The sequence below is a fragment of the Leptonychotes weddellii genome, chromosome 6, assembly GCF_054177405.1.
Source record: "Leptonychotes weddellii isolate Sample4059 chromosome 6, ASM5417740v2, whole genome shotgun sequence".
Taxonomy (NCBI): Eukaryota; Metazoa; Chordata; class Mammalia; order Carnivora; family Phocidae; genus Leptonychotes; species Leptonychotes weddellii.
The window spans coordinates 23,068,660-23,089,000 of record NC_138374.1 but is presented as its reverse complement, the minus strand read 5'-3'; the positions used below and the strand labels follow the sequence as shown (position 1 = coordinate 23,089,000).

Genomic DNA, 20,341 nt, shown 5'->3' with positions numbered 1-20,341 from the left:
CACTGCCTCGTGGGCACCCTGGCCCCTCTTCGGGTGCCTCCTAGTGCCCAGGAAGTGGGTCGTCAAGGGAAACAGGCAGACCCCAGTCAGTGGAGTGAGAGACCAGAGGGCTTTCTTCCCATGACCCTGGAGCCAGGCTGGGCCATGTCTCTGCTGACTGGTGTCCCCTTGTCCCCAGGGACGGCCCCCAACTCCCCAGTGAGCCTGCCTGAGTCGCCGGTGGCCCCGGGCACAGGACAGTGGAGCGATGAGTGCACCATTTGCTATGAGCACGCAGTGGACACGGTCATCTACACGTGTGGCCACATGTGCCTCTGCTACGGCTGTGGCCTGCGCCTCAAGAAGGCCCTGCACGCCTGCTGCCCCATCTGCCGCCGCCCCATCAAGGACATTATCAAGACCTACCGCAGCTCCTAGCCTGTGGTGCCCCACCCTGCATGCCTGCCTCCTCAGGCTCGGGCCCCGCTCCAGCCGAGGGGCAAGCCCACAGGGCCCCTTCTCTTCTTCCTCATTTTGGAAACTCTTCCCTTCTTCATTAAACACGGGAAACTGAGGCCCTCGAAGGTTTGGGAAGAAAGGGAGTATAAGGCAGGGAGGTGAGGGGGCAGAAACAAATTGCCCAGCAGAGGGAGGGGGGGAGGAGTCCGCTCTCCTCCTGTCTTTCCCTTCTCTGCACCCACTCTACCGTGCATGCCGAGGGGCTAAACGGGGGTCTCAGCCTATCCTAATCCTTCCCCATCTGGGGCAGATTGCTAGGCAGTCCTCTGGTCCATGTGAAAAGTAGACAACATGTCCCTTCCTCTGGGCAGATGTGTCCCTGAGCTAGGGCCTTTGGAGTATGGCCTGGACTTCAGTCTCCATTTGTTCTCTCAGCCAGCCATCCTGGAGCAGTGTACAACCTGCTCGACAGCAGCCCTAGGCAGGTAGCCCCTGAGCTGCTGCCTTACTCTGACCTGTACCCACCTTCTCCTTCCTCTCTTCCCTGCCCCTCAGGCCTGGCAACCAGGCGTAAGGCTGGTGGATACCTCTCACCCTGGGCAGGCGGCAGCCCCCATGCCTTGTCCCTCTCCCACTCACCCAGGACGCGTGGATGGACAGGCCACAGAAGGCTGCAGGTTCTGGGTCTCTGACCCTGTGCCCTGGCTGAGATGCAGAGGGCCCCTTCCTGGCCATAGCCTTTCTGCCCCAGTCATCTCGCTAGATGCTGCTGCCCAGGGACAGCCTCGGTGTGGGCTGGAGAGCAGTGTCCGTCTTCTGGAAGGTTCTCTAAGAGCAGGTTTGCATCTGTGCTCTGAGACCTGTCCTCCTGGATCTCAGTGCTGTCGGGGGCCTGGCTGATACTCAGACTGTGGTATCCCCAGGCGAGGCCAGGACCCTGGAGTGGGGGTGGGGTACCCTGGGGGTAAAATCAGCCTTTTTTCTTATTTTTATTTATTTATTTATTTGTTTTGTGGGTTGTTTTTTTGGGGGGGGGATTGAATTGCCATCCCCCGGGGCCCCTAGAAATGCTGCCCCGGTGCGCGGCGTGCCCGGCGAGAGGGCTGCAGAAGTAGTTCTCACTCAAAATCTTCCCCAGGCTCCAGCCCAAAGTCCATAGCCATCTCTGCTTACCGTGAATTAGAACGCCATAAAAAGAGGCTGAATTGGGAGGCTTCCTGTCAAATTGTATCCATTTTACAGAGAGAGAAACTGAGCCTCCTTAGTGTCCTGGGACTGGTGGATGACCCGGAGCCACAAAGTGCCCTTGCTCTCTGGGCTGCTGCAGGGTCATCACAGTTGGCTCAAAGACGTCAGGAGGTTGAGGAGCACCCCCTTCCATGAGGACATACAAAGTTCTGGGAAGGCTGGAGGAGGGGAGCCCCGCTTGGGCCAGGGAACGGGGGTGGGAAGGCCTACTCATAGTAGGGGTGGGGAGGCTGTTCTTAGTAAGGCTCTTTCCCCTCAGGAAAGATGAGGAGGGAAGGGACCGGCTCCTGGCACCTCTGGGTTATTTCTGGGTCCGGGGTGGCATGCCCCCCCGCCCCTGCTCTTAGGCTGCAGTTGTCCCAGCCTTGCCTGCCCTACCCTGATAGGCCATGGGCTGGCGCCCGCTCTCAACAGTCTTGGCCTGGTCTTCCCCCCAGCCTCCCAACCCTCTGCCCCCTCCGATGGCTTTTCACGTCCATCAGAGACTGCTGCTCCCTGTGGCTGGCAGAGTGGGATTCTGGACCTGGCCACTGGGCGGCTGTGTGGCCCTGGCCGGGTCATAGCCCTTCTCAGCCTCAGCTGCCACCTCTGTAAAAGGACTGTGTGGGGAGGAGAGCAGACTTTGTGCGACTCTTGGGACTTCTTTGATGATGGGCTGCTGTGGGGTGTTGGGTGGGACAGCACTGGGGGTCAGAAGGCCAGGCTGGGCCTTTGTTGGCCCCTGCCTTGCAGAGGGCCTCCAGGAAGTCATGGTTCCACAGTGGGTCTCCACTCCCCAGTCCCGGACCCTGAAGACCCCTTCCATGGGAGTAGGGTCAGGGGGAGGGGGAGGTGGTGGCCCCATCTCGTCAGGAGTCTCATGTCAGAGGCAAGGGAAGGTCTTAAGTGCAGCGGCTGTGGGGCCTGAGGTTTGGGGCGAGGAAGCCATCCGTACCACTGTCTCTGTTAGTGCTGGGATAGTTGCTGCCTCCTTTGTGAACTTGGGTCGCTGTGATTGTGAATAAAGGTGATTTCGTACCAGCCTGAGGGCTGTGCTGTGTGGAGGGCTGGGGAGGGAGGACCGAGGTGGGGTTGGGGGGTGAAGGTGAAGGGTCAGGTGTCAACAGTCAGGGGAGACTCCCTGGAGTGGGGGGGCGGGAGCACGACCTGGGGCTTGGACAGCAGGGGCCAGAATGCCAGGTGAGAAAGGGAGAAGCCACTGCCCTGTGGTGCCCTCAAATCCCTGGATCCCTGCCGAGCAGTGTTTATTGGGGCAGGAGCAGAGTCCCTGAGGCCTGCTCAGCTCTATATGAAGGCGGAGGTGGGCCCAAACTTGGCTCCAAACCCTTGTGGGGTGGCACTGCCCTCTAGGGGCTCATGGGAGGATGATAAACCCGTCACACAGGTCAGGAGGGGTGAGGGCAGCACAGAAAAGGGAGGGCTCTGGCCCGGGGCCTTTAGAGAAACCTAGATGTGCTGAGTCTATCTGGTTGGCAGTAGAAGCTGGGAGTGGTGGAGCGAGTCTAGGCACAGCGTGGGAATCATGCTCATTTGGTGGGGCTGGGACTCCAGCACAGAGCATGCCTGCCTTCCTGCCCTCTCCCCTGGGAAGATGCTCTGGTCCCTACAGCAGGACAGCCCAGCCCTGTTTACTGGAGTCCAGCAAAAGCAGGGGAGCATCCGGGGCTCCAAGCTGAGGGGCCAGCCAGGCCTGCTGGATGTGGGTCTTTTGCCCCAAAATCTGCATTTCTCTCTCTCAAAGCCTTGGCAACTGCCCAGAAAGCTTCCTGTAGGTGGGGAAGGGGAGAATTGGGGGAAGGGAGGAGAAACTTGAGCATGGCTCTCACCAGCAAAAGTGGCAACTTACCTGCCTCCCCCCGCCCCTCCAGTGTCCTCAGAGGGGCCCCGGATCCTGCGTTCTGGATAAGGTGCCTTTTGCTATGCAGCTGGATGGCTTTTCTGATGGCAGGGAGAATTAAGAGGTGATTCTGTTCAGTTAAAAAGGCCAAAAACTTTATTTAGTTTTCAGGGAAATACAAGATGTAAACATAAACAAAATATAAAACAAAACAACCCAAATCTTACAGTCTAGAAGCATGCCAAGACAGAGTATTTTCTGCAGACCAAAGAGTCCCGTCAGCATGATAAAGGACACCTGGAAAGTGGCAGGCCAAGGGGCTGGGTCCCTTCCCCAAGGACACTGCATTTTTGTGATGAGAACAATTAAAAAAAAAACCCCACTATTAAAAATATTAGAAACATGGAGATAGTTTAGCACCACCATTGATCCTGGAAATTTTTTTAGCACTCAAACTGTCCTTGAGTTTCTCTGCTAAGGGCAGAAGAGGGCACAACCTCCTCCTGACCCCACAGAGCCTGCTAGGAGCTGGGAGGGGTTAAGTGGACACCATGAGGAATCCCCCAAAGCTCTGGAGCCCCAAAGACATCCAGCAGTTCACAGGCAACCATGCGCTCCCCAAACCACACTTGAGGGACCTGCCACTCACATCTTCACTCAGAAGTCACCTTCCTGCAGACCTCTCAGGAACTGTCATTGAAACCCTTTTCCCAGCCTATGTCCTGGATTTAAAGAAAATCTGTTGCAGAGAACAAGTTGCAGATCCAAGAATCGTGGCTCTGTTTACCCTTCTCTCTCCGAAGTAGGTGCTTATGGAAAGGTGCCCTGGTGATGGGCCACCGAAAATGAAAGGGCATGTCCGTGGATGAGTGTGTGTGGCCCCGTCTTCTGAGTCACACCTGCGCGGCTGGCTCAGCAGACTGAGTTGCCACAGGTCTCAGTAGAGATACTCAAGAACAACTGGTGTCAACAGAAGAAGAAATGAGGCTGCTTCCCTCCCAGACATGCTTGGTGGTGTCTGGACCCTGAGGTTCCAGTTTGGGGGTCGTGGGTCATTACTGTACAACCCATTACGGTCACTGGTCTCTAACCAATTCCAGCAATTTGAGAGGCTAGCTCTGGATTAGACAAAGGGATGTGGGCAAAACATGCTGGGAACCTGAGAGATGGAGGAATGTTCTGGAGCCAGAGCCCCCAGACTCAAAGATGGGTTTGTTGCTAGCAACTTCCCATCCCCACTAAGTAAATCCGTGACTACTCATTAACAACATGCTGGGGACTCAGGTTGTGGCCCAGCAAGTAGCTGTTTCCTCGGGTCAGCTGCTTCTGTGGCCAAATCTTAGGGCTTTTCCAACCTGCTCTGACTGGACCCTTGGGTGTTGCATCAGTAAATTCCCTCTGTACCTGTTCTCTTCCTCCTGAAACACTCAGAATTGACTTCTTCCTTCTTTTGAATAAAGACTAAACTCCAGCCTCCAGACCCTCTCTCCGCCTTCTCACACTTTTCCCTTTCTGCCTAGAAGACATCCTCTTCTGGAAGCCACCTTCCCAGGGAGGGGACGGTAAGCCCCAGCCACTCCAAACATGCACACACTCCTCACGCCAACGTGCCTCTTGCTTGCCTCCAACGTGCTCGAGCCATCCTTCCGCCTTAAAACAATTCTCTCTCACACACACTCTCTCTCCTCTCGCTTCCTGAGGTCCAACCCTTAGCCAGGGTGGAACTGGAAACAAAGGAGGGAAGCTTCACCTCAGAAATCCATTCCCTAAGGCCACTAAGTTCCAGGACTGGGATGGGAGAGGGGGCTGATTGTCAAGGTCAAGTGTAAACCCAAGATTAAAAAGATAGGATTGGGGAAAGGAGATCGCATGGTAACCCCAACCTTACAGGCAGGTTGGGATCAAGGCCTTAGAAGGCAGAGCCCTCTACCCGGTCTGTAAGCACCAGTGATGCCAACTTCTGGCTGTGGATCTAGGTGCACAGGACAAAACAGAGGGAAGCGAAAATCAATGAGGCTGCTGCTTCTGAAACAAGGCTGTAGGGCAGTAACCCCATCCTGTCACTGTCTCTGGTCACAGAACTTGAGAACCACTGAGGCTGCCTCCAATAGGGATCGCGACTCAGGCAAAAAGCTCAGTGAGGTCAAGGGAAAGCGCCCCACACCGCTCCCGTGACATGCTCAGCTGGGGCGTGCAGTCTGGTGTACTGACCTCACCGTGAGCACGTTCTCGCCCCCAGCAGCCTGGCCACCCTCAGAAACAGGAACCGGGGACCAGCGGCTCTCACGCTCTGGGGCCTCCCGCGGCAATGGCACGTGTGGCAAGGGGCGGGCTCAGCCTGCTGGACAGCACGTCTGCAGGTGGTGACCTGGTTCACCCATCCCAGCGCTTCCACACCCAGTGACTTCTCTTCCACAGCTTCATTTTGGAGCCCGGGATGATGGCCTAGGCTGCTTCTGCTAGATCTGTTAATGCCAGTGTGAAGTTTCCAACGAAATAATAAAATAATTACAAAAAAAAAAAAAAAAAGACACATTGCACTCTCCAGCCAGAAGTACGTGTGAATAATAACACACTTGCTGCCAGAAACTGCGAGTCCCATGGGGCCTGCCCAATGCCAAGGACTTGTAAAATGGAGACAGCTTGCCCGGTATTTGTTCTCTAACCCCGTGTTATTTAGTTCAAGTGGGAAATTACCAACACACACACACACACTAACTCACTCTCTCTCAACACACAGCCCTCAAAAAAATGAGGGAATCTTAATTATTTAGCAATGTGGATGATTCTCTTTCCAGAGAGCTCTGCATCAAGATTCTCAAAGATTGGACATACAGACGTATATACTCCAAGGAGAGACACCCACACACGGGGGCACGGTCCCACTCTGGGCACGTAGATCCACGTTTGTACAGAAATTCACCAAATGGAGGGGTTGAAGCAGCAAGCATACAGTACTGGAGATGGAGGGGACAAGCCAGCGAGGACATCCCTGGAGCCCTGAAGGGCAGAGCTCCAAGGGCTTGGACCCAGAGACTTCCCATCCTGCTGCTTTCTCGACCTGTGCCAAGTAAGGAGGAGGCCGGCTTGGTACCTGGTGTGGGAAGCTGTCTACAAAGACCTGAGTAGGCCCCTCAGATGCTTCTCTAAGGCCCTCTGGGAACTGTTGGGGTGTTAAGCAAGAGGCAGGGCTCCCTCCTCAGGCTGAAGTCATTGAGATGAATGGGTGGCCCAAGCTTAGCACCAGGCCTAGCTGCAGGCTTGTGGGAATTGGTGTCTCACTGGGGTATGTAGGGCTCAAGGCACCCACATCCCCGAAAAAGATTTGGTTACATCTAGGGTTCCTGCCCATAAACCGAACTGAGGTTACATAGTTTTAAAAAGACTCAAACATACATCAAAAGATCATGGCCCACACATCAGGAGACTGGGGTGAGACAGGGCTGCTGGGGCTGATTTTTTAAGACCGGTCTTTCTGGGCAGCTAGCTGAAAAGCAATGGAAATGAAAACAAGGAACTGTTCCTGGATGCCCTTGCTCTGCTCCGAGGGCTGGGGCCCCAGGAGGTCAAGAGCCCTGTGCCCGCGTCCCTGAATTCCTCCTGGGTGGAGAACACCCAACAGAAAAAGGGGCTGCCTTCTGCCACCTTGCCGGGGGAGGAGGGGTCAAAGATCAACACCCAGAAGGTCACCTGTCTGCTCCACAGCCCCACCTCCTCCTACGGACACACCGGGCCACTGGGTCTCCCACAGCTGTCCCAACGAGCCCTGGCAGCCCTCGGTAATATTGCACTTTTCCTGTCTCTCAGATTGTTTTCATTTTTGATTGAGAATGCAAAGTATTCGGAGGGGTAAGGGAAGTGAGTAACCTTAAAGAAATAATATATTAGTTAAATACAAAAACAAAAAACAAAACAGGAAAAGTAGGGGCTACTTTATCTTTTTCTTTTTTCCTTAAAACAAAACAAACTACCAAACCAAGGTCTAAACTTAAATAGTTCTACGCCTACTCTGCAAATACTAGTAATATGAAAATAATGCTCAACCGAAATTCCCTTGTCTTTCTTCCTTAGATGATAAAAGTTGTAACATGCCTTGCTGAGGAAAGCGATGGATATAAATACCAGTAAAATATGCTGCTCTAACATCTGAAAGTGATTAAAACAATTCTATATAATGCCTTCGTCAAGATGGAGAATCGAGAGTAAGAAAGAGAAGCCTCTGGGGCCAGGCTAGGGGTGGAGTGCTGAGGTTGGCGAGGCTGGCAAGGCAGGGCCCAGCCACAGCCAGGGGCAGATGGCACGCTTGCCGTCCAGAGTTGCCCCTTCCAGCTCCCTCCTGCTGCCCCTGGCATCCCCTGGCCTTGTGGGAACAGCGTGGCAGGGCCAGGGACCCCAGCCAGGCCCGCTGTTTCAAAGTGGGAGAGAGATGAAGACATTTTTTCCCCCTTGTAATGAAAGAAAAAGGTCTTTAAAAGAAAAAGCACCAAATGATGCATCTTCAGGCATTATATAAAGCTCAATAATGACCTCAGAAGGGCTCATTGTGATTAAAGTTGCAGTATACAGCAATACAATGCCATTTCACATTTTCAATCGTAACTAATGGGAAACTGGGTTTGGACACTGCTGAGATTTCATTTTTCTTTTTCCTTTTTCAGTCCGATCTGGTTTTCCTCCAGATGGGTCAGAGCCGCAGGCCCCTCCCTCCTCCACCTGCTGCCGGCGGTACCCTCCAACAACACAAAGCAGCTCAGTAGCTCTAGGGAAAGGCCCTCTTGCCCTGGGTGGGGCTGGGAGTCCAGGGGCACAAGGCCTGGCACCCCCTGGCCGTGTCTGAGAGGGACTGGCATGCACCCTTCTTGCTTCAAGTATTCATATTCTCTTTGGGTTTGCAGGGTTTGTGCTGTGTTGTGAGTCAGGGGGTGATGGTGAGGGGGTGAGGTGCGAAGACGGGGCATGGCAATCCCTGTTCACTGCCTAAATCTACATGCTGTCACCAGGTGGCAGCATTCCCCACTTTTCCTAGATGCCTGAGCAACTCCCAGCCATCCTGCGAGGGCTGGATGTCACAATGTAAACATGATGACCACGCGATAAATGACCACGCGATAAACTACAATGGGGTTGGGAAGGAGTGCAAGGATTGGTACAGTGGGGTGCTCTGCCATTAACTAGCTCCATGATTTCGGGAAAGTAATTTCTTGTCCTTCAGCTGCAGTAACAGGAGGGGATAGGATGGAATGACCTTGAAGGTCACTTTTAATGACCATCACTTAGAGCACTGGGGATCAAGGAGAGAGGGTCCTTGGGGAGTGCAGAGAAGGCGGGCCTCGTGGGTGCTGGAGAGCCCCACGGGGCAGCGCAGACAGTGAGGAAGGGCAGGGAAAGGCAGGCTCTGGGGAACACTGCGGTCCAGTCCCAACTGAGATGCTGCTCTGTGCTTGGCCGATGCGCCCTGCGCTCCCCGCTGGCCTGGCTGGCACGTTACTGACTGAACTGGCTCAGTGCGGACAGTGGAGGAGCGAGGCTGCTGGGCCTCCCCCTGGAAGACCGCTACGCGGAAGGTCCTTTCACCCAATAGTCACTCTACTTTTAAATTTTATTTTAAATAATCATAAATTACTTCTTTTTCTTTTAATAAATATGTGCTGCTTAAAAATGAGAAAAGTATATACTGCATCTTTAAGTAATGCACTTTGCTCTCTGGGTTTCTTCCCAGTCCACCTTATTAAAGTGCATTAATTAAAAAATAATGAACCACTTCTTTATCATTATTGTTCAAATAAGTCCAAATAATATTAATATGAAGACACTAAACCACTACCATTAGTACTGCAACCTAGCAGATTAACTCAATATCCTGCTCTATTTAATACTGTCCAGCAGAAGAAAATAACTGATTTCAATTTTAAACAAACTCACAAACAAAACAAAAGGAAACGAAATCTCACCGCGGCCCTTCAACAAAGAACAGGAGCGGTTTGCTGGAGCTGCCAGGCATCAGTGTGCGGCGAGGGAGGAGGGCTGGGGAGGTCCCCACTCGAGGCCCCGGGTCTGGGGGGTGGGTGGGTGGGGTCCTGAAGGCACGGAACACAGGCCAGGCTCCCGTGCTGATCTTCAGGCAACATACACTGCCTTGGGGGGCGGGGGAGCAGGGGGAGAGGGAGGGCCTTTCCTCCTTTGTAGAAAACACCGACTCTTAGTCCGGGCCGCTGGCAGCTGAGCTGGTGGCCGTGAAGCCCCATCGGTCCACAATCAAAGGCACGTGTGGAATTCCACTCCCAGCAAAGGGGGAGTCCTTGGGGAAGCCGAGGCTTCCAGAGGGTCCCCTCTGAAACGTCAACGATCGAAAGACAACCCAAAGTTGACAGGGACTTTATTCTCTCCTCTCTTCACGGGGGCACTGCCCCTTGGGCAGACCGGGTTGGCTCCCGGCCTGGGGGTCCTCCATCTTTTCGGGTACCTGTGGCATCATGTGTAGGTAGGGGGTGGCTGGTGGCCGCCCAGCTGGGGTCCCCTCAGCCCTTGGTGGGGGCGCTGGGTGCTTCTCCACAGTTCACAGGTAAGGGTTTTTGGTCCTGCCCAGGCGGGAGAACGGACGCAGAACGGTGCTCACCCAGCAGCTTGAGAGCTGCCTTCTCTCCTGGACAAGCCCCTCCTCCCTCCTGGGGAGGGTTCTGCCCCCACTGGGGCGTCTCTGCTCTGCCACGTCTGGGACCTGGGCCTTCCGCCCCCAGGCCCCCCCAGCAAGCGCCATGCTAGGGTCCTGTCGGCAACAGTGGGAACCAAATGAAGGGACTTTGGCTTGTGGAGGGAAAGAAAGTGAAACGCAAACACAACCAACAACCTCCCAGCAAGAGCATGACAGAAAAGCCCCATCTGCTCCTCGTCCCATCCCCCATGAGGCTGACCGCCCTTGGGCCCCCAAACAACCCCTAAAATAAGACCAAAACCCAAGGGCTGACATAGAAGCCCCAAATCAATAAACCTCTCCCAAAACATGCAAAAGAACTGCCCACCCAGAAACACCCAAAATAAAGTCTGTGCAGACGGTGAAGAGACCGATGGCTTCGCCCACCCGCTCTGTAAACTCTGGGGCTGTGGGTCCAATGCAGATGGGGTGCCCCAGGCAGGGGACTCTCTTCTCAAGGCCAGGGACAGTGACGGGTAAGCAAGGTGGTCCTTGCTGGCACCTGCGGAACTGCTTTCTCTTCAACCGACAGACAGTGACAGCTCAGCCCAGGGACGGGCTGAGCTCCCAGGAGACGCCTCCAAGCCCCAGCGCCACCCGCGGTGGGCGGCCGCAGTCCCGGGGAAACCAGCACAATTCACGAATACAGGTTTAGGATGATCCAAGGACCACCTCCGGTGGCGAGGTGCTAGCCACAGAAGCCAGGCTGAGCAGGGGCAGGGCACGGGAGGCCCCTGCCATCACATCTTTTCCAGATCTGCAGCCAAGTCACAATCAAGAGTTTCCCCCCTGGCCTGCCCCAAATGGTGCCAGATGCATCAGCCAAGTCACCGAGGTGCCCACACGGGGCTCAGCTTTCTCGCCTCTGGTCCCAGGCCCGGTGCTCCCCCCGCTCAGTGTGGGCCCCCGCCAGACCTTACCTGCCGGCCGGGGGACAGCCCGGAGGGGAGCATGGCGGAGCTCACGCATTCTGCAGGGTTTAACGGCCCCCCCCACCCCCTCCCACTTTCCCTTTCCCCTTTGTCTTCATCTCACCACTCATCCACACCCAGGCTGGAAGGACCCACGGCCTCCCATTAGTTCTTTTTCTCCAGGTAGTTGGAGGGCACCCAGCCTTTGAAGGGCTTCGCCCCGTCCAGGATCTGGCAGTACCACCAGCCGTTGGGGTTCCTCTCCAGGACCTCCATGGACACGCCCTCCTGGAAGCCTGCTGTCTCCTCGTCCCCCTCATAGTCCGCGATGGAGACATACACATCTTTGAGGTTGTTGTGGATGAACTGGGACTTCTCGATGGGCTTGGGGTGCACGGGGGACACGGGGATGCCGTTGCGCTGGGCGGGCAGCAGAGGCGCGTCCGAGCCCTGGCTGGCAGCCCGTTCGGCCAGGCGGCCCTTGGCCTCGGCGGCAGCTGAGCGCGCACTGCTGAAGGAGGAGTTCCGGCGGACGCCTCGGAGCCCGTCGGTGGCCGTGAGTGACTCGTTCCTCCGCAGGGCACAGGACAGGTTGTTGTCCTTGGGCGGCGGGGACACGAACACCGACTGAGGCCTCACCGCCACCTGCCGCACGCCGTTCCTCATCTTCACGGCGCCGGTAGCCGCGGTCTTGCCGAAGCCCCCGGGGGGCTTGGAGGGGATGGGCGGCGTGGCCCGCTTGCTCTGGTTGACGGTGTTCAATGCTTGGACCCGCTTCTCGATCTTTTCCAGGCTGTCGGACTTGCCCTCGTTCTGCTTGCTTTTGGGGCTTACTGTGTCTGGCTCTTTGCCAGAGGCGTCGGGTTGCTCATTCTCGCCGAGCACCAGATAGTGGGAAGGGGCCCAGCCCTCTAGCTCCCCAAACCTCACGTACCACCAGCCGCTTTCTAGCTTCTCGAGCACCTGGACCTCCACGCCTGCAGGGAAGCTGATCTCCGAGTCCTGGACCTTCTGGTAGGCGCTACATGTCGTGTAGGAGGTGGCCTGCCCTTCACGTCCCTTCTTGGTGGGACACGGGGGTGTGGCGGCTGGGGGGGTAATGAGGTCAGCAGAGCCTCTTCTGGACCCCTCACTGGGACCTTCGAAGGCCGTGTGGGGGGGCAGCTCCGAATCCTCACTCTTTGAGCCCCTGAGACCACCCCGGAGCTGGCCCGTGGGTCTCAGCTGGCGCCGTAAAGTGCTGATGTCCATCTTCTCTTGACTCTGGGACTCTGCCCGGTTCAGGAACGGCTTGGGCCGGACCGACGGCTTGGCCCGGGCACACGAGGTCAGCCCCGCCTTTAGGTCGGCATCCCTCTTTGGCCCGACTGTAGGGGGGCCACGGATGCCTGCGTCCGAGGCAGAGCGGGGCTTCAGGTCACCGCTGTTCTTGGACAAGGAGGAGGAAGAGGAGGAGGAAGAGCAGGTGGTATTGATGGTGATGGACGAGGAAAAGGAGGCTGAGGAGTGGTTCTTCCCCAGTTCCGCCTGGGCGTTCTTCTCCACCTTGAGCTTCAGGAGGGATGACGATTTGGGGGAGCCTGACTTGGGGGAGTTTTTCCTGGCCAAGGATAGAGGAGAGCCCCCGGGGGAGTCGCTGTCCCGGGAGGAGCGTCTGGCTGACAGGGCGTCCTCCGCACATGGCCGGAAGCCCTCGTTCTCATAGATGGTCTCCTCCTCCACGGCCACATCCTCTGAAGAGCCGCCCACCCGAAAGCGGGCCCGCCGCAGCGAGGAGGCGGGAGAGGGCCTGTGGGCCTGGGTGGGCCGCCTGTCTCCCGAGCCGCTGTCCTCCGTGGGCTCCTCGCTCAGCTCCGGCTCTGAGTCGAAGCCAAAGGCAGGGATGTCATACTCCGGCTCCTCGTACTTGAGCTTCAGCGGGGAGTCCTGGCTTTCGGCAGAGCCCACCGGGCCCTCCTCAGCCTCCTTGGGCTTGCTGGGGGGCGCCGGTGGGGGTACCTTGGGCCGGGTCAGCGTGCTCGTCCGGCGGCTCAGGTTGGGCTTCTTGCGCTTATCGATGTATGACGCAGGGGCCCAGCCCTCCTTCTCACCGATCTGCACGTACCACCAACCACCCGAGTTCTTATCGATGACCTAAGGGAGGGGGAGGGGCAGGCCAGTGAGTTGGGAGGATCGCTGGACCCTACGACGATGTGCCAGGCTAGGACACAGGGTCTCCATTTCACAGATGAGCCAAGTGAGCTGCTGAGTGAGTGGCCCAGGGTAATACGTGCTGGGCTGGAATTCAAACCCGGGTCCCTATCACCTCCTACTCCCCCACACCCTCTCCCCTGGTCCTCCAAGTCTCCATCAGCACCCTGGTCGAGCCAGCCTCATCTATAGACACCCTGTCTCTCCCACTAGGCTATGCTTCTGTCCCTACAGAACCCAACTCGCCAAGGATCCATAGGTATAAAAAAATGCAATTCCACTGCCCTTCATCCTACCCCCAGTATTGCTAGGTCCTTCGTCGGTGACCATGGAAAGGGTGTCTCAGGTCAGAAGAGAATGGGAAGATGCAGGTGAGCTGAATTGGGAAGCATGGCCTGAGCCCAGAGCCTCCCTGCAGAGCACCTCCCTGGTGCCCCCACTGCCTGTGGTCATTTTGCTGCATGTGGGATCCCAATAAAATCCCACTGGCTGAAAGGATTTCTTTGTGTTAAATGATTTCCTGTGGGAAGGATGAGGGTCTTTCAGTCATTTCCATGTTAGTATAAATTAGTTCAAAGAGCTTCTTTCTTAACTGCAATTTGAGATCAGGTAAAGGCCAGGAGTGTGGTGCTGGTTGTGCTGCTATATTTGGATTGGGGAACATAAAGGGAAGATAATTTTGGATTGTGGGACACTCCTGGAGAAAGAGGTACTGGGGAGGGGGTGGGGAAGCATGAAAAAACTGGCACTAGGGGAAGAGGGGCAGGGAAGGAAGAGAGAGAGAGAGACTGCTGAAGGCAAGTTCTGCTTGAGACCAGCCCTCTGCAGACCCCACCAAAGAGGAAGGACTTTTCTCCTTCCTTTGGTTCTATAGTCCTTCCTTCGCCCTGCCCTCCCCATACTTAAAATTTAAGCTTGGGTAGATCCTAAGTACGACAGTTTGGTTAGATGGTGAGCTTTGGAGGCTCTTCTGGAAACCTAGGCACCACTGACAGAATGATTTCTCTCAGAAATTTAGTTCCAAATCCAAGACATGTGATGGAAAACATTCACACTGGGGACATCATTTCCACAGGCGGAGGCTGCCCGGGGGCTCTTCCGACAGCTGTTAATTGGATTTACCCTGTTACTACACGAGCCACTCCAGAGAACTGAGCCGCCTCACAGATCTCCGCCCCCTGCAACAGCCACAGAGTAGAGTCTCGTAAATGCTAGGCTGGGGGGCGCACCACAGAGTCTGTTACCCCACTTGGCAGAGACAAATAAAGCCTGGGGAGAGAAGGGACTGTATCAAAGGCCAGAGGCGCCTGTGGTGTGGACATGGCCAGAACCCAGGTCCTTAGTACTTTGGCTGCGTGGACCACCTTCTCCCAACAGCACCACTCACTAAGGGGAGTTCTTCAGAATCTCGGCCCCCAAGGTGCTCCCGGGAGACAAAGTGTGCTGGGGCCAAATGGGTCTGGGCAATGCCGCTATTCTAGTCCCCTCTTAGAGATGCACAGTGACATCCCTATAGCGTAGGCTCTGACAAGTTCTGCAATGAAAACCACATAACTGGGGTGGGTTTTGTTTAACCCACTGTCCTTCAAACCTACTCAACCACAGAAGCCCCTTGCGTCCAGGCACCTCCATCAGCAGCGCCCACCGTATGCTTTGGGAAATGCTGCTGTGAGGGACGCACTGGGTGGGGACAGGAGTCCTGGATTCCGGTCCCGACTGTGGCACTTACTGGCTCAAGGCAAATTCTTATCCCCGGGGGGGGGGGGGGCTTGCTTTTGTCTTTCCCGCCCACCCCCCTGCCACGTTGCCAGCAAGGCATAAATGGGAAACATGGCAGGTCTTTGAGCAGCATGACTTAAAGCCCTCCGCTTCATGGCCGAGACTCACCTCCGCCTTCTGTCCACCCCGAAAGCTGATGCCATCAGAGATGCACGACTGGAATTCGGCAATGGTGTAATACTCCACCTCAACAGAAGGGGGCTCTGGCGGCTTGGGCAGCTGGAACCCCTAAGGCAGAGAAGGGCTCAGTCAGCAAAACCCGCCTATCAGAAGGCATTTACACCAGCGGGGGGGCCACCGGCCTGAGGAAGGATCTGTCGCGGCTCAAGCTGTCTCCCCCAAGAGACTGTTCTCCAGAGCAGACTTTCCACTAATACCTCTCATTCACTTGAAACTCCTCTGCACTATCACAATGATCAGTTAGTAACCGTAATTTCTACCCCGACATCGCTGGAGGTCCAGTTTATAGATGCTTCAACGGCTAGGTCCCCAAAAGAAAATTAAAAAGCAGAGAGGTTGTTGTAACAAAGCCTGTGCCAACTGCCCTGTGGGAGGAGAGCCACGTCCTTAAGTCGAGGTGAGGGGCCGCAGGGGTGACATCTGGCATCTCTTCGGGGACGGGGAGGGGTGGAAAGGGGCGTGGAGGTGGGAGAGGAGGGCCCCTGGTGGCTCATCGCGATGCTGCCAAATGGTCAGGCAAGCACTGAACAAAACTCGAGACCCTCTGTTCTGTGGGCAGGGTAGAACATGCTGGATTGGTGACACCAATATCTAAGCATGACATTCAAGGACATTTAGAATTTGGCTGTGGCCATCACTTCTGAGCCTTGTTCATTTACTGCACAAACATTTATCGTGCGTCTTCTGGGTGCCAGACATCGGTCAAAGGCACTGGGCATTTAACAGTGAACCAAGAGGACAACCCCTTGCCCTCATGAAGCGGACATCCTAGTTTCATCTGGCCTCTCTACTCTGGTCAAAACGGATTTCATGCCACCCCATTACTTTCAGTAGGTCCCAGTATCATACAAAGGGGTTAAAGCAAAACAAAAAAGTGTGTGGGGGGAGGAGGGAGCGGGTAGGGAGAGGGAAGCCACTGTGGTGTAACAGGAAGACCTCAAAAGACCTCTGCCTTGCAGCTGGACATGTGTGGGCTCCAGTCCCAGCTCGGCAGCTCACCAGCTGTGCGGCCTTGGGCAAAGCCTGTGACCTCTCTGAGTCTCAATTTCCTCGTCCGTAAAATGGGTCATGAGAGGATTACTGAGATATATACATAACTTCTGGTCTAGCCAGGGACACAGGACGAGCTCCACAAATAGAAGCTAGAGCTGACCATTCCTTCCGAAACACCACCCTATTCCTTGGAACCTTCTGCATCCTTCACGGCTCGGCCTGTCCTAATCCTGCCAGTCACAGCCCAGCTGCCTTGGGTCGCAGTGAGCGAAGGGCAGGAGGAAGCTGCTTTTGAGGAACTTGCCCTGCCCTGATGCCTGGCCCTGCAGGTGTGTGTGTGTGAGCAGATGCGGCCCAGGCCCCAGCCCAGCCCTGACCCCCCACCAGGTGGGATTCAGCCGCGTCTAGCAGCCCCACATTTGGTCTGTGTGGAAGGACGACCCCGTTCTTGCCAAATTCGAGTCTGTCTGAAAATAATCCGCTGGGACTGAGAGAGATGGGAGGACAGGAGAACTCACGGTTTAGTCATGGAAAACTCGAGGGGACAATGACATAGGAGCTCCCCTGGGGCTTCTGGCCAGGGCAGGGGTGGTCTCATCCCCACGCTTCCAGGCGCACATGAACGGCTGCCCCGTTTCCAGCCCCTGGCAGTGCCCTGGCCGGACACTCGTGCTGGCCAGTCTAAACGTTTATGTCTGCCAGTGGAGTGGCCGGGATGGACTGATTTAGCTTTGGAGTGCAGTGCGGTTTTGAATATAAACTGTCCAGTGAGGCCCCTGGGATGGCTGGGATCGCCAGGCTTTCCTCTCTGCCCCTGGCCCCACAAAGCTGGCAGCCTAGCAGGGCCCTGGAAAACCCCTGGACTGAAAGGCACTGAAATGAGACCACCAATGAGCTGGGGCCGTTAGGTTGCACCCCCAGAGACAGGAAGAAAACTGGGAGAAGAAATTCAGCGCACGTACCAGGCTCGATTCTCTGCGAGGTGGAGGCCTTGTCCTTAGGTTCGGGGAGCCTAAAACAAGACACATGGCTTCAGAAAGCCCAGCCAGACAATAGGCAACAGTGCTGGAACCTGCCTAACCTAGGTATGGCCACCTCCCGAGCCTGGGACGTTCCTGGTTTTGTCCCACATTCTGGAAGGACCCGTGCTCTCAGGCACTGTAGTTTCTTCACTAGGAAACCACAGACCTCTAAGCTTCCTGGGCTGTGTTTCAGGGGATCCACAAACCCTCTAAAATGATGTGCACATTTCAAAATGTACAAAGAGGCATTCTTCAGGAAAAAGGGTAAGTAGTTCTATCAGATTTTCAAAAGTTAGGAGCAGAGACCGTGTCTATTTTTCGCTACCAAATCCTTAGAAGCTGGCACGCTGCCAGGCAAGAGTGGGTGCCCAAGACACACTTCCCGACTGATGTGCCCAAAAGGTTTCAAGCACAAGAGCTAACTTAAAACCAAGTTCAGAACTAAACTAAAAAACAGCTTTCCTCCAGATTTTAAGGATGGCTGGACATAAACAGAAGCTGGTCTTGGGGCGCCTGGGTGGCTCAGTTGGTTAAGCGACTGCCTTCGGCTCAGGTCATGATCCTGGAGTCCCGGGATCGAGTCCCACGTCGGGCTCCCTGCTCAGCAGGGAGTCTGCCTCTCCCTCTGACCCTCCCCCCTCTCATGCTCTCTATCTCATTCTCGCCCTCAAATAAATAAATAAAAAAATCTTTAAAAAAAAAAAAAAAACAGAAGCTGGTCTCATAACTTATGTAGGACAATTTAACCTTGAACTGAAGATGCTGTTGAGCCAGGGAAGGACAGAGATTTGGAGGGAGCCAGGTAGCGGGTTTCTCTTATAAGCATGGAGGATATTCCTAAAGAACGCCTCTCAGACGGCTTGGGGAGAGGTAAAGCCATTCCTCCCAAGTCTTTTAGGCTTCCGGTAACTGGCGGGAGGCTACAGGGAAGGAGGGGAGGAGGGGTAAGGGCGGGAAAGATGTTCTACTGGCTTTGAGTCTGTAAAGCAGCCTTGCGCAGGGGGCCCCCATTTCCCAGCCTGGGGGACACACTGATCTGCGAAGGCGGGAATGCCAGCGGCTTACGTACTCCTGTAACTGATCTTCAGTGCAAGAGTTGTGAGGAATTGCCTTGTCCACCCACAACTAGCATGAAACAAGTCCACAGAGTGAGGCCAGGGTTGGGGTCAGTCTATATCTCCCTGCACCCTGTGGCCGCTTTCCAAAGAGCGGTGCGGGGCGGACGCGGGGGTCAGGGAGGTTCTTACTGATCTGGGCCCTCTGCGGGGCAATCCTGGCCACGGCTGGCGAGCCCTGGGCCAGCCTGGAGACGCTCCGCTCAGGGACGCCCAGGCCACTACTGCCGGTGGCGTTGCAGAGGATGGGCAGGCTGATCTCCTTCTTGGTGACGGGGGCCTCAGGGCCCTCGCCTTCGGCCGGTGGAGTCTCCTTATCCCCTGATGCCTTCTTGTTCAGCAGGTTGCTGATCTCCATGATGTTCCCGATGATCTCCACTGGGCCTGCCAGATTCTTCTTGCGGGCTGGCAGGTCATCCTTGGCTTTCTTCAGGTAAGAGGCTGGCGCCCAGCCCTCTTTGCCCAGGTACCTGCGGGCAGGGGGAAGGGGCGGAACATGGCATCACCCAAGCACGGCTGCCTGACCTCACACCCCACCAGGCTCCGTCTGGCTGGGCCCAGCTGAGCCTTTTCGACCGTGTTCTCCGACACCTGGCAATCCCACTACTCTGGAGGGGAGTGGAACTGAGAGCCGGTGGAAAAGACTTCTAGAACACCAGTTCTTCCTCTCTGTCTCCTTGCTCTCTGCCTGATCCCTCCTGGTGTGGGCTCTCGTGCTCTGCAAAGTCAGGCAAATGTGGGGCGTCAGGATTAGAAGACTCCTCAGATTCGGAGGTGCCCAAAAGGTAGACTCCACAGTAGCGTGCTGCCTCACAACAGAGAGGGCAACGCTAGAGAGAAGATAAGAGCAGGTGTGAATGCAGTGCATTAGCTGGGTGCCCCCTGGCAAAGGGAAGTGTTATCAGAGAGGTGAAGAAGCAGCATAGTGAGAGAAGGTAGGAGCCCCGACTTCTGGTCTCTGGTCCCTTGGACAAGTCTCTACCCTGGAGCTCAATTTTTTTTCTCTTCTGCAACCTGTAGGGATAGAGTAGCTGCAAAACTTTATCCAGAGGGGCGCCTGGGTGGCTCAGTCCGTTAAGCATCTGCATTTGGCTCAGGTCATGATCCCAGGGTCCTGGGATCGAGCCCCGCATCGGGCTCCCTGCTCAGCGGGGAGTCTGCTTCTCCCTCTGCCCCTATGCCTGCTCTCTGCACGCGTGTTCTCTCTCTCTAATAAATGAATAAAATCTTAAAAAAAAAAAAAGGTAACATTTCAAATTAGGTAGGGTCGAGGTATCAATAACCCACTTGGAGATGACTGATTACTCAATTAGGAAAAGCAAGTGTGATCCTGGCCTCACACCATAGAGCAAAATAAAAAACGCAAGTTGTGAATATTTGCTTAATCTTGGGGGTTGGTCGGGCCTGGTTAGTACTTGGATGGGAGAAAATCTTTCTAAATAGGACTCCAAAAGCCAAAACCATAAATGGAAAGACTAAAAGCACATGACTGGATAAAATGAAAACCTTTGGTATGGCAAAACAAAACCAAAATGAAACAAAACAAAATCAAAACCCATAAACAAGAGCAAAAGGCAAATGATAGGGCTGGCTTAATTTGAGGTGATTTGATGACTTCTGAAAAGCAGCTTTTTCCTTTTTTCCCCATGGTGTTGAGAGCTTTTCCTCAAGCCCATGAAGAGCTTACTTCCTGGGCCAGCACTTGCTGGCCAATGCCCCTGAGTCTGGGTTGCAGTGTCCCTGTCTGCTCCCTGGGATACATCTGGCTCTTTGGAATGGCTCCTCCATGCCAGATGTCTGACAGTCCCCCCTCTCCTGCCTCCCTGATCTGACCTTGTTGGGTGTTCATTAGGTAGAAAAAGGAATATGAAAGCTAAAGTTTCTATCAGCACGTCTGAGCTTTGCTGGAAAGCTTAGGGAGGAGGTGGCTTCTTATG

At 55.2% G+C, this 20,341-nt stretch overlaps 2 protein-coding genes across 6 annotated transcripts in view; one reads left to right on the top strand and one right to left on the bottom strand.

Annotated features, from left to right (window-relative positions):
• NEURL1 (neuralized E3 ubiquitin protein ligase 1) overlaps positions 1–2,708 on the top strand; it is a 76,434-nt gene extending 73,726 nt beyond the window's left edge. For both annotated transcript variants that reach the window (XM_006739460.3, XM_081822835.1), the window contains exon 6: positions 179–2,708. In XM_006739460.3, the coding sequence (XP_006739523.1) occupies positions 179–417 (239 nt within the window). In that variant the 3' untranslated portion in view covers positions 418–2,708. The remainder of the gene's footprint in view (positions 1–178) is intronic.
• A 953-nt stretch (positions 2,709–3,661) lies between these two features.
• The window catches only part of SH3PXD2A (SH3 and PX domains 2A), a 229,086-nt gene continuing 212,406 nt past the window's right edge, over positions 3,662–20,341 (bottom strand). For all 4 annotated transcript variants that reach the window (XM_081822806.1, XM_081822804.1, XM_081822805.1 and 1 more), the window contains 4 exons: positions 18,537–18,874; positions 17,230–17,279; positions 15,203–15,322; positions 3,662–13,258 (listed from right to left, as the gene is read on the bottom strand). In XM_081822806.1, coding sequence (XP_081678932.1) covers positions 11,291–13,258; positions 15,203–15,322; positions 17,230–17,279; positions 18,537–18,874 — 2,476 coding nt within the window. In that variant the 3' untranslated portion in view covers positions 3,662–11,290. The remainder of the gene's footprint in view (positions 13,259–15,202; positions 15,323–17,229; positions 17,280–18,536; positions 18,875–20,341) is intronic.